The sequence below is a fragment of the Lupinus angustifolius genome, chromosome LG12 (assembly GCF_001865875.1).
Source record: "Lupinus angustifolius cultivar Tanjil chromosome LG12, LupAngTanjil_v1.0, whole genome shotgun sequence".
Classification (NCBI taxonomy): Eukaryota; Viridiplantae; Streptophyta; class Magnoliopsida; order Fabales; family Fabaceae; genus Lupinus; species Lupinus angustifolius.
In genome coordinates this window covers 13,427,896-13,441,780 of record NC_032020.1, presented here as the reverse complement: position 1 = coordinate 13,441,780, position 13,885 = coordinate 13,427,896, and the positions used below count along the sequence as shown (strand labels likewise).

The following is a 13,885-nucleotide window of genomic DNA, read 5'->3' as shown; positions in this document are numbered from 1 at the left end:
CAATAAAGTCATAAAATGTTATTTAGCTGAATTTAATTTATAAAAATAATCATATATAGACTAAGTACAGAGAAAACAGAGAAGGTTTTCAAACATATTGAGACTGAGAAAACCATTAGACATATATTTCATGACTAAAAGGATGAAGAAACTCATGTAAGAATCTGGATACTCCCTAAGACTAGAGGGTCCATTACTAAGTGGAGATTATAACATCTAACACAAATAAATATTTAACGATGTGGACTCTCATGTACCAACAAGAAGGAACAAAGAAGAACCCACCTTAATCAATTAATCATCTATCAACTAAATGATACACCTTTAGTCCTTAAGCAATTATACCATAGTAGTACAACATAAAATATGTCCATTAAAATACATTAATCCTGTAACATTCAACTTCAGCATGCACACCTACTTTGTTGTTCTGCCTCTGAAGCAGTTTCAGATATTCCTGGAAAATAACTGCCATAAACAGAACAATATTAGAGGCTAACACAACAAGAACAAACAAAAAAAGAGTAGCACCAGCGTTTGTTAAACACACATTTGTTAAAAACACACATGTTGATTAAAATAATGAAGTGGTCAACAAATGAAAGATAGTTAAGTCTCACATGTCTTGGACATGTTCATTGTCTAGTGAAATTTTAGCAACACATAAAAAAGCCTCATCAACATTGTAGCCCTCTTTTGCAGAGGTTTCAAAGTATGGTATGTTTCCCCTAGAAGCACACCATTCCCTAGCTTTGTTCTCTGTAACCTGCAACAACTAGCATAGCTAATAGTGATGGCAGTTTATATAAGTGCATACCATTTTTCAACGACATCCACTTTTATTAACTTTTAATATAGATTTAATAAAGAAAATTTTAGTAAAATGAGAAAAAAAATTTGTTGATAAGATATGACAACAGAAATAAGAGTGAAAATAAAAAATAAGAAAACTAAAGGGTCATTTCTATACCCTTCGACTGTTTCCACCATCTAGATCAACCTTGTTGCCGATTAATACAAAGGGAAACGTTTCAGAACCATCCAGATCAGCCTAAGGTTAAAAACATACATGAAATGAGTTTAACAATGTGAATCAGTTATTCAAATGAGTTCATTCTAACTCTCTAAGTTGTTAGAATAATTGAGTTCAACTCTACCCAAAGCTAGCTCATTATAAAAATCTTTATAAATGTTCACTACACATATTACCATCACTTCCTTAGTGGATTAACAAATTAGCAACACCAGTGATATAATCTATATTTTTTTCAGTGATGATTAGAAGAAAGACATATCTAGCGTGGTTTGGTTTTAGCTTCAACCAATGAACAATGTATCCAAAAGTCACAAACCACTTAGAAAGATTGTAGTAACACAATACATGTAAATAACATATAAAGTAAACCTAGTCAATTATTAGTCAAAACTGTTTATCAATGACTGCTATATTTAACAGTACTAAAATAAAAGAGCATGTACAAGTAAAAAATACCTGGTGAAGAAACTCATCATGCCAATTGTTTAGCTTATCAAAAGTCTTGTGTATATTTACATCATAAACCAAAACACAGCAATCTGCTCCTCTGTAAAATGCTGGCCCAAGACTACGAAACCTTTCTTGCCCTGCTGTATCCCAAATCTACCACAATATTGTACCCATTTTTACCCATTAAAGGTAATAAAGTTCAAAGTTTTATAGTCTACAGCTCAGAAATAAAGCAAGAGAAAATATTAAGAAAAAGCTGAACAGTAGGTAAATTTATATTATTCACCTGCAATGTTATGAGTTTGTCATCAATCTGTAGCTCCTTGGTAACAAAATCAGCACCTATCGTGGCTTTATACTGCTGGCTAAATTTTTTATAGGCGTATCTGAATTGGAAGTTAATGCTCCACAATATCTAAATTGCTTTCTAGTTGCATGCATAGTGTTGATATAAGGTACTATTGGGTAGACGTTCTAAGTAAGATATAAGATATAGATTGTGTTCTATATTTCATGTGATTTTTTATAAATAGAAAAGGAGTACCAACATAAAATGAAAAATAGAACACTTTGATCTCAGTAAAACCAAGGAAACATCACAATTTATCCATACTAATTATTTTATGAATCAATTTGCGCCAATATACAAACTACTAAAGTAATAAATTATTTTGAATGCCCAAACATTTTTTTATTTATTTACACTGCTAATTAATATGCCAACTCATACACCAATATTTAATGACTACACATAAAATAATAAAAAACATTTAAAAGCTCAAAAGCACCCATGATTTGGAATTAATAATGCGTCTACAGCAAAATACTGACATTGGAAAAGGATCAAACTATCACTTTTTTAAACTGAACTTAAAGCTAAATGGATACTGGTTCATCAAAGATGTCTTTCCCACCCTGAAAATAAGAAGAATAAAGAGGAATACAATTCATAGTAAAACAACATAGAAGCAAGGGAAGAAGAAAAGTGGAAGACATATTTGGAATGGATAAAAATGATAAAAGAAAACTATATGGCATACCCACTATCACCAAGGACAATGACCTTAGACAAAGTTCTTATTTTCTGAGAATTATTCATTATGGAGATTCAATCAAAAGCTGTGATCAACAGAAGCAGAAAGAACAGCTTTAACCTTTTTTCCTCTTTGGTGGAAATAATGTGAAAATTATTGGAAAAGAAGGAAACATGTGTTAACAGCATACACTTGGAAAACAAAGGGTGCAATGATCAAAGAAACTTCATGATTCTTCTTCTTTGTTGATGATACCCTTATATGTAGGGAATTGTTTTTTTCCTTTCTGCTCCTTTTTCTTCATTACAATGATTCAAGTGAGAACCATGTGAGTTTCGCCAACCAAAACCAACGTTCTTGTGACATCTGAGCATTAATATTTTCAACCTAGAAGAAAAGGTTTTAGGTCTAGGTATACATGTATCTTTGCCTTAAATTGATGTAACCTATTTCCTATATATGTAAACCCTGAATCTAATATTAGATATTTTCGATGGTTTCACCAAGTTTTAACCAAATAATGTAAGGAAAAAAAATGTATACCTACATTATATATGCACTCAATTTACGAATTTTATACATTATAACTACATCATTTATTATTTATGTTTAATCTATTCAAAACAAGAGTAATATAAATAAATAATGTAGTATGCATGAATCTTTATAATAATAATGGATAGATATTACTTTCATAACATAATTGCTCATGGATTACTTGACCTATTCAAGTTTTGCCATGACTTAATAGATTGATAATCCATATATAGTATATATACACATTAAACTTTGGATATACGTGCTTGCATCTCATTGTTTGACAGTTGGACAGTTGAGAAACTAACTTGCAACTACTTCTCAATGAACTGATGCATGCATTTAATTTCACCTTCTCTGTTATTAGAATCACGAGAAGAAAAGGAGAGTATACATGTTATATTCTTCCTTTAGATAAACTGAATTATTACTAATTTAATCTCATTGCCACTGCAACTTATACTTTACTATTATTATCTTATCTTATTAGTATTATCATATGAATATTTGATTGACATGGTAATAAAAAAATGTATTTTTTTTCTTTTAATTTTTTATGAAGCATTGTCAGATTTGGATATAGATGAATAATGTATTTTAGGCTTATACTTTCCCTTTGGGCTGCAAAAGTGCTTACTAACAAGATCTTTTGATAATTCCCTAATAAGGGGATTGGGAATGGAAGGGAAATTTGGATGGAATGCATTAATGAAGATCAAATTTAGCTATTTTTCTTGCACATTCTTGATTCTCATTTATTGAACTTTCGACATGTGATAGACTAGCCATTTTGTGTGTGAGAGGTCCTCTCTACCATTGTAAGCATAACTAAACAATGAACGGTGACAAGTTTACGGTCATTATGTAATTACACTTGAAGGTCTTTTGTGTTACAATATTTTTCTCCGAACAGTTTGTGGATAAACATTACCCACCTGCATGGTAATTCTTGTTTTTAATCTCATATCCCAACTAAAATTAATTAGGGTGAGTATGACTTGACCTTATCCACTCATTTAATTTGGTATGATAATGATCGGGTTTGAATATTGTCGGGTTTCATCGGGTCTAGAGTCGAGTTTAAAAGTTAGACTGATCAATATTTAGAAGTGGGTAAGAGACAAACATGACTCAATCTGTCCTGTTATCACACATTCATTATGAGTGTTTATTCAATTATGTACAAGATAGTACATTTCTTTTTGGTCGATAGTATCATTGATTTTCTATTTCTTTTTTATCATATATATGATTATCAATATATACATATATTATTTCATATATCAAATTACATATTCATAATAATAAGTAATATTTAGAAGGTTTTATCTTAAAAGAACATATATTATAATTAACCATATATAAGTTCAAGGTCAAAAATTGATTTGATTGATTAGATTTAGAGTCGAGTTCACATTTAAAAAATAACACAATCTAGGATTAGTATTGAATAAGTAGAAACCTTACTTTTAATGTATAATTGGATAAAAGAGCTTATAGAGATAAAAAATTTATTCCTTTTGTTTCAAATAAATTTTTTATAAAAATTTATATAAGAAGATTGTGATTTGTGAAACTCAAGCCCATTGGGGTAGAAGAAACTCAAAGGCCGAATAAGGTAAAATTTCCCTCCAAAATTTACTCCTTTAGCGGGAATGAACGAAACTGAATGATAACATAGTTTCACTCCTCACACTCTCTCTCTCTCTTCATATTTATGCTCTGTTTTTCTGCAGCTACTGAAGGAAACCTTCGACGAGTAAGAGAGACTCACAGGTTTTAATTTTATCATCATCTCTCCTTAACAAAATAACCACATTCATTCATTTATGTAATTTTCAAATTCTGAAGAGGAGGTCATGAATTCAAATCTTTGCGGTCATTTTTATTTATTTTTTAAATGCATGTCTTTTAAAAAATAAATAAATATTTACAATGTCAAATATGATTTTCCAACGATAGTTTGTTATCTTGTTACTGATTTGTTGAATCTCTGTATTGAGTGTTTCTATCAATGCATAGTGTCCCTGCGTTTTCATTTTGTAATGCAATTGTTTGTGCCATTTGAATTTGAGTTATTGTTTGTTGATTTAATTTTTGCAGCATGGCTTGTGATAGTAATAGTGATTATTATACTCATGTTGGAGATAATTGTCAAATTATAGAATCGTACTTATCAAATGTTGGTGCTGATTCTCGACCACCTAACAAGAAGGCGAAAAAACCATTTAGGTCCAATGATTATACAACACGATCTTCCTTTACAATTTGTTGAATGGGAGGGATTTAGGGATTCACTAAATATATGTGTTCTGATGAGGTTCAATGTGTTTCTAAAGATACTGTTACTGCTGAAGTGATGAAAGCTTACTTGCTTGAAAAAGAGAAGTTGAAAAATCAATTGGCTAGAATTAGTGGCAGTGTGTTTGACTTTACATTGTTGGAATTCTTATGCTAAAGCTGGTTATATTGCTCTAACAGCTCACTATGTTGATGAGGATTGGAAGTTAAATGACAAATTGTTGAATTTTTTTCGTTTGGAGCCTCCATGTACATAACTTAAGCTATCAAATAAGGTTTTTGATTGTTTAGAAGAGTGGGGAATAGAAAAAAAGATTTTTTCTGTTACTTTGGATAATACTTCACCACCTGATGCCAGTTTGCAAACCTTGAAAGCGAGGCTTTGCTCGTCTAATAGTTTGTTGTGTAATGGCGATTTCTTCCATGTTAAACGCTGTGCGCATTTCGTTGATCCTATAGTTGAAGAGGGTTTGATCGAAGCAAGTGATGTAATGCACAAAATAAGGAAGAGTGTGAAGTATGTGAGTAAGTCAGAATCCAGGCTGAGACAATTTTATCAGTGTTGAAAAGCTGGTGGCATTGATAGTACATATGCCTTGCATTTGGATGTGACCTTTACATGGAGATCCACTTATATGTTGCTTGATAGTGCAATTCAATGTCGCCCCGCCTTTAAATGCTTGAGTTTGAGTGATATGAAGTATGTATATTACCAATCAGATGAAGAATGGACATGAGACATGGATGGTGTTTATTGAACATGGATTCCACAAGTTCAAGGGTTAGTATTTGGGATTTTTCCCCCCAAAGGCTACTTGTAGATTTTAGTGATGAAGAGAAGTTAAGGATAATACGCAGTGCTTCTTACCAAGTGTACTCAAATGATCCAAACAAATGTTTCTCATGTCACAAGAAAATATGTGGAGTATTACTATGTTTTACTTATTGGTTATTTTATTTGATCTTTTACCTGTTTTATTCTTTCCCTTTTTTACTCGATGGAAAATTTATTAGTATTATTACTGTTTGAAACATTCAAGCGTGGATCCACTACATGCAAGATGCAAATGCCACGTAGCATGAACATGTTTCAGTAGCAACTGCCAACCCAACCCAAAATAACCTATCATTCTTCTTTTCCTACCTCAAATATTTTGTTACTTTATTATCAGTATGGATAAATTCTGCAGAACCAACCTTTTGTTTCTTCTTTTCTGCATTGTGTTCATTCTTCAATTCCATCCAGCAACACTTGATGAAGGTAGCCAAAATTTTGAACAAAACCACCCTGAAAAACCACGTTTTCCCAAGATTCTGATGGACACTATTTCTCTACTCAAGAAGTCCCAAGAAAGTTCCTGGGATAAACTCAAAACTGTTATACATGATCTACAAATGCAGTTTTCCCCACCCAATTTGGAGTAAGTTTAAAGGTTCTTAGATATCCCATTTAATTTGAGTATTGTTATTTAAATGTCATGTTTATACATCACATTGTATACACCATAAGTTTTTTTTTTCATTGTACTTGACATCACACATTTAAAAATACATTTTTTGATATAACTAAGTAAGAAATTAATATCTTTCGGGATGTGTGGTTAACCTTCTCAACAAGTAACGTCAGCAAAAATCAAACATTTAAAAATACTTTGCCAAAACAAAGAAACACCCTATGTTATTCTTGTTAGATATATAAAAGATAGGATAAAAAGATCATTCCCAAAGAAATTATTAATCTTTGGCTATTGGCTCATGGAATATAATATCCCTATTTTGATCTATATGAATATAGAAATGATATTTGCACCTTAAATAATTTACACCAGTCTTACACCACCTTTTTCACCATAATTAAACAATAGAAACATTTGTTGTAATAATACATATATAATACACATTGGAGTTTAATGTTATTTATGTATTTTTCAGTTTCAGGGGTGGGAGAGAGGGAGGATCTGATGGTACCAAAGGAAAAATGAAAGAAGCTGTTGAGAAGAGTTTTGAGAGAAGCAAAGAAACAGTAGAGGGATCTGCTAAATTAGCAGCAAAAGTGGTTGGAGAAGCATTTCATAAGACAACAGAAACCATGAAGGAGAGTGCTGACTCTGACAGAGAATCTAAAGAAGAGCTTTGATCAAATCTTCTTTTCTTTTTAATGTTTTTTTTTTGTTTTTTGGTCATTTTAATCAAAACTTTAGATGTGTTGTTATGAGCTTATAATGACAACATTGTATTTTCAAAATAGAGGAACTTCATGAATTTTCATAATTTGTTATGAGCTTTAATGCTTTTAAAACATTTCATGATTTTCTCTTTAATATTACAAAAAAGTATCTCTCATCACTACATTGATAGCCAAACAACCCTTCAATATTTATCTTTTGTCGATTTCATATATGATTCTTGATGATATTCATAGCAAATAAAACTATTTCAATAGTTGTAGTTGTCACCTGTAGTGTCAAAGCTAACTACGGAATCACATAAATTCATAAAAAAGTGTACCTCTATTTAAAATACTTTAATTTAATTAAGGATTTAATATACAGAAACTTGATTAATTATTTTTTTAAACAAAATCGATATAACGGATACTTTAAATAACTCACAATTGCCCTTCTGAAACAGAGACAAGTATTCTTGTTCTGAGAGACTGTCCACTTGCTTCTTTTGTTTGAATTTGAACCCATTCTTCTTGTAAAAGAAGCAATTTCTTTATAGGGTCTATGCAGGATTGGGTTTCAAGTAGTTCAATGGATAAATTCTGGTTCTGATCTGGAGGAGTATTGGCCTGCTAAATAGGCTGAAGGTTGCTTTTCCTTTGACTTGTCAATTTCAAGAAAACATATCTTTGGTTATGTGAGGCAACAAAGTCTGAATATGGTTGCCAACTTGCTATGATTCAATGCAATGGAAAAACCACTAGACAGTCACATACTTTGCTGACACTGAGTGAGCTCAAGTTTACATGCACCACAAAACTAACATTCTTTACTTGTAAAAAGAATCTTCTGGAGAAAACAGTTTGAAGCCCAATATTCCTTAACTAAGTAGCAAGCAGTGTCACAAACTTTTACTTCATAGTTTATGAGGAAAGCAAAAGCTTGGCTAATTGTGATATTATCATAGTATGATTGATTCATCTCGATCATTAAGCAAAATTGCAGCCGCGTTAGCCACAGAACCAAGCCCTTTGATATGCAAAATCAAATTATCTAACACTAAAGATATAAGTGTGGTGTCACGATGGGATGTGTCTCTAGCAATGAACCTGTGAACTTCATTATTCACTTCTATCCAACTACAACCTGGTTCTTTCACTACCCCCCTTATGTCCATTTTCTCTCTCACCCTCTTCACATTTAACCACATACCTTTTGATGCAAAAATATTTGAAAGTAATATATATGATCCACTATCTGCGGGGTCGCATGAAATTGCCATCTCAGCTGCATATGCTCCCAGTTCAACATGACCTGAAACTCTACATGCACTGAGCAAGCTCCTCCATACCACTGCTGTTGGTTTTATTGGCATATTTGCAATGAATTCTTTAGCTTCAAGTATTCTACCAGCTCGACCCAAGAGAGAAACCATGCAAGCATGATGTTCTGTTCTTGGTTCAATTCCAAACTGGGACATTGATTCAAAGTGATGAAATCCAAGATCAACAAGTCCAGCATGGGCACATGCTGATAGCACACCTATAAAGGTGACATAATTTGGCTTTAGTCCCTCCTTAATCAAGTGTTCAAACACCTCAAGAGCTTTTGTTGCTTCTCCATGCTGGGCATAGGTTGAAATCATGGAATTCCAACAAGGAATGTCTCTCTGATTTGTAGAACTAAATACCTCGTGAGCCTCTTTAATGCTTCCACACTTGGCATACATATCCACAAGAGCATTTGTGACAAAGGGATCATCATCAAGACCCATTTTTATAACCTGATTGTGAAACTGTTGACCCTGTCGCAAACTTGCTATATTACTCGCTGCCGTGATTACAGCAGCAAAAGTGAATTCATTGGGCGCTAGTCTTGACAACTGTAAATCTTTGTAAAGTTTGAGAGCTTCCTCATTTTCCAATTGTTGGCAATATCCAGAAAACATTGCATTCCATACTACAATGTCTTTGTCATATATCTCCTCAAAAACAAGTCTTGCATCCCCAACACATGAGCATTTTGAATAAACATCTATTAGACCACTTCCAGCAAAATTGTCTAAAGAAACCCCATATTTAATAATTAGGCCGTGGATTTGGTTGCTTAGTTTCAGGTGAAATAAGGAAGCAGATAGCCCAAGTAAGCCTATAAACGTTAATAGAACTGGTTGCACTGAACTTAGCCTCATTTCCCGAAAAAGATCCAATGCTTCATACAACTTGTCTTGCCTTGAGTATCCTTCTATCATTGCATTGTAGGATACTACATTAATCGCAGCAGCAAGGTCAAAGACTTTCCTTGCATCAGTCAACGAATCACATTTTGCATACATGTCAATCAAACCATTTTTCACAAAATCATCATTATCAATATTGGCTTTGATAGTATAGGCATGCACCTGTCTTCCCTTTTCTAGAACCTGAAGTGAACCACAAGAAGTGAGAATGCTAGTGCAAGCAAATGCATCTGGCTTGCACCCGATTCTAGCCATTTCAACAATCAGGTTCATGGCATCCCAGTGGAATGAATTCTGCATGCAACCAGCAATCATCGTGGTCCATGAAACAACATTTTTATCTACCAGCCGATCGAATAATATCCGACCTGTCTTCACTTTGCGGCACTTCAAATAAAAATCTACAAGTCCGTTGAGCAATGAAACATCCATGTCAATTCCCCTCCTTAATACAAAGCCATGGATTTGTTTCCCCCATTCGAGAAACCCAAGTGCTGAACAAGCACTCAAAACACTGGAAATTACATATCTATCTGGACAGACATCACCATCTTTCATTTGGTTGAATAATTTCAAGGAAACTTCACTCCTTCCCTGTTTTGAATACCCTGCTATAATTGTAGTCCAGGTAACAGTGGTTTTCACTTCTAGGCTATCAAAAAGCAACCTTGCTTCATCCATATAACCATGCTTGGCATAAAAATCAATCAAAGAGGTACCAACATAAACATCCTGAACAAATCCACCCTTAAGAACAAAACCATGCACCTGGAGAGCTTGACTAAGACTACCTAATTGCGAACAAGCTCGAACGACACTGGCTAAAATGTATTCATTTGGTTTCTCATCGCAACTTCTTCTGAACCGGCAGAATGACACTAGTGCTTCTACACTGTAACCATGTTTAGTATACATAGAAACCATAGAAGACCAAGTAACCAGGTTTCTATGAGGCATATAATCAAACAGTTTCTGTGCATCACTAATAAGACCCCGTTTTGAGTATGAGTGCAAGAAAGTATTAATAATGAAAACATCATGTTGATAACCCAAAACCACAATGTGGGTATGGATTTTCTTATAGTAATATGGGGTGGGATTTTTTGGGCATGGTAATTGCAGTAATTTGGCCAATTCATGACCAATTTCATATTGTTTTGGGATTGGAAGAATATTTATATATGGATCATGTGATTGAAGAGAATGTGGTGATAAGGTGGAAAAGTGAAATTTTTGTTTCAACTGGATTTGGTGAAGGAATTTGAATTGTGATCTTAGTAATAGTCTATGTTGGCTTGGCATCATAGAAAGGTTTAGAATAATGCATGGTCTAGTTTTAGTTTAAAGTGACAACACATTTTATATAAACAAATTTTCTACTTATGTGATGATACAAATGTTAACACCAACTAGAATTAAGTTCAGGCTCAATTTACTAGTACACAAGATGACAAGATTCTTTTTTGCAACTATATCGCATTCTACATTCTCTTGAATTTTTAGGCCGTTGGGTTTGAACTTTGAAGAGTAATATTTGTTTTTCAAGACTTAAATTAGTTTCTTAGTGGGAGTCCATTCAATGCCAATGTTTTAAAAGGATGTAAGTTCGACAACTTCAATACCTCAACCATGAATAATAAGTTTGAATAAATATTGGTAGAGAAAAGGATGTATTCATCGACAATAAAAGAATTTTTACACTATTGTTATATTATCAATTGTTTATATTTAATTATTATCAACTTTTAAATATAAATAATACAAATGAATGATAGATAATGTGTTGATTGTATATAATGTTTTTTGATAAAAGTACATGGGTGCTGTACTCATATTTGTATAAGTGTATTTGTATAAAGTATAAAGTGTGAGTCATAAAATATTTTCTAATTTGGTTAAATGAGATTAAACTCACCTAAACTTTTAGTATATGTAAAAACAAGGAATTGGCCATAGAAGGGGAATTTTTTAATTTTATTCTTATTAAATTGAAAAAACTTAAAATTATATTCATTAAACATAGTTTTTTTTTGCCATGTTTTACTATCCTTATGATCTAGTATAATAACTATATATTTTTAGTGTAAAGATTTATATATGGTTAATGCATTATTCATTACTCATTTGTATATTTTGAAAAGTTAATAATGATAATAAAACATGAATAATGAATAACTCAGTAATAATGTATAAAACTAATACATTATTGTTAGTGTATACATTTTTTTTTTCCTAAAAACAAATTAGTTTCTTGATAATGATATTTATTTTCACAAAATATAAAATTAATATACATTTCATATTTTAATTTTCTAATCAATAAAAAAAAGAGGTATAAGGAATAATACACATATAACATATATGGTTCAACTTTATTGAATTATATGAATTATGATAAAGAAGACTAACAAAGTCACCGTTGGGTGGGTAAGCCTGTACATCACCAATTCAAAAGTCTATGAATCATTGGCAAAATTATGACCCAAACCTACCCTTTCCATTATTCAAAATGCAAACTGCATGTTAAAGTAATAAAGTAAGTATAGAGTGAGATGCACTTACTCTAAAAATAAGTTTTTTAAACTTACTCATTATTTTAGTCATTAATTTTAGAGAAATCTAATAGTTTAGATCTAGTTACTAATTCAAATCATTGGATTTCCCTAGAATTAATGACTAGAATGGTGAATAAGTTTAAAAAACTTATTATTGGAGTAAGTGGATCCCTCCTCTAAACTAAAAAGAGTTTTTTCTTTTCAGACGATAAATTTAACTTCTTTATAATAAATCAAATACTTTAAATTTTTACGTTTTATCTTTATTCTTTCCTGGTTGATTAGGTTGGTCAGACCGGAGGTCCGAACCAATGTTCTTCTAGTGTCTAGATGAAAGTAGACCTAGACCTACTGGTAGGGTACCTTTAAAGGTTTTCCGACGATCAAGTCAATATGAAACTTAAAAAGGTAATGCTCAGGAGCAAGAAATAAGAGGCAAGAAGTAAGTAAAGAATAATAATGACAATTGATAAGTGATGATAAATATAATAGAATGATACTTCACTTTGGGGGAAACCCCTATTTATAATGGATGACTTGACTCCGGTGGATACTACTGATATGGCCACCGTTTGGCCTGTCGGAGGCTGCTTTTCCTGTGTCAAGTAGATTTGACAAATCCATACTTTGTGCATAGTTGACTTGTTGCTCGTGGCAAGTCTGGTGGCCGTATTTCAGGCATGTCCTTGTCGTGTTGGTAGGAGGGTAGGTGAGATTTACAAGGGGCGTGACAGTACATTGTTGGCAGAGTGTCAGGCGAGAGTGGTCTCAATTTTGACCTAATACGTCCGATTAACGATGACGAGTCTGTTTAAAGTGTTCAACCCGTCATGTCCAGACCTTGGTCAATTAGAAGAGAAGATCATTCAGACAGATTGGACATCCACATGACCGGAGTGGAACAATCTTTATTCACATCTAAATAAACTCATCTACAAACTAAAGGACAATAATTTTTTCATTATCACAATTTAATTGCCTAAATGATATTGGTGATGAATTAACCTTTTGAAAACACACATGTTGAACCTTTGATAAAACAATAGCAATAATTTAAAAAAAAAAACAGATATTGTTATTTGTTCACTATAATTGTCAAAAAAGTCAAATAAATTTAGTCTAGCTTCCATACTCTTTCTTAACTTCAAAGATACACATATCTCTCTCAAGATTTAGTAATCAACATCACATGCGGTAATTGAAATTATATTAAGAGAACGAGTATATATAGAGATAAAAATCCGTTGATAGCTAAAATAGCAACCGAAAAACATTCACCTACTTAACATATAGTTTTTAAAAAAAAATTCTCTCATGCGTGTCTTATGATGTGTTTTAAGAAATTTATAATGGGTGACCATGCATTGGAGATTTATATTATTCATGCATATAAACTTTATAAATATATCAATTTTAAATACAAAGTTACAAACTTATCTATTATGATTTTTAATTTAAAATGCGTCATAAGACACACATTAAAAAAACTTTAAAAAATTGACCAAAAACTACAAATGCAGGCGTTAAATTTATCCATCTTTAAATAAGATATTGCAAAATCTTGTGTG

At 32.2% G+C, this 13,885-nt stretch overlaps 3 protein-coding genes across 8 annotated transcripts; 1 reads left to right on the top strand and 2 right to left on the bottom strand.

Moving 5' to 3' along the window:
• Positions 268 to 2,897, bottom strand: LOC109362310 (ras-related protein Rab7-like). Of its 5 annotated transcripts, none has more exons than XM_019608018.1 (8): positions 2,685 to 2,895; positions 2,527 to 2,626; positions 2,375 to 2,401; positions 1,773 to 1,872; positions 1,493 to 1,639; positions 971 to 1,051; positions 621 to 766; positions 268 to 468 (listed from the first exon to the last, which is right to left on the bottom strand). In XM_019608018.1, exons 2-8 carry the CDS (start codon positions 2,583 to 2,585, stop codon positions 405 to 407), a joined length of 624 nt encoding a protein of 207 aa, XP_019463563.1. In that variant the 5' UTR covers positions 2,586 to 2,626; positions 2,685 to 2,895; the 3' UTR covers positions 268 to 404. The 5 variants fall into 5 exon arrangements, with proteins under 5 accessions (XP_019463563.1, XP_019463564.1, XP_019463565.1 ...); XM_019608019.1 differs by having other exon boundaries at positions 2,527 to 2,633; positions 2,694 to 2,895; XM_019608020.1 differs by having other exon boundaries at positions 971 to 1,048; positions 1,490 to 1,639; positions 2,527 to 2,895.
• On the top strand, positions 6,210 to 7,562 carry LOC109362312. 2 transcript variants are annotated; one of them, XM_019608023.1, is made up of 2 exons: positions 6,210 to 6,779; positions 7,297 to 7,562. In XM_019608023.1, exons 1-2 carry the CDS (start codon positions 6,532 to 6,534, stop codon positions 7,493 to 7,495), a joined length of 447 nt encoding a protein of 148 aa, XP_019463568.1. In that variant the 5' UTR covers positions 6,210 to 6,531; the 3' UTR covers positions 7,496 to 7,562. The 2 variants fall into 2 exon arrangements, with proteins under 2 accessions (XP_019463568.1, XP_019463567.1); XM_019608022.1 differs by having other exon boundaries at positions 6,374 to 6,779; positions 7,291 to 7,562.
• Positions 7,634 to 11,103, bottom strand: LOC109362304 (pentatricopeptide repeat-containing protein At4g39530). The gene has a single exon (XM_019608009.1). The coding sequence runs from the start codon at positions 11,065 to 11,067 to the stop codon at positions 8,485 to 8,487; it is 2,583 nt and encodes an 860-aa protein (XP_019463554.1). The 5' UTR covers positions 11,068 to 11,103; the 3' UTR covers positions 7,634 to 8,484.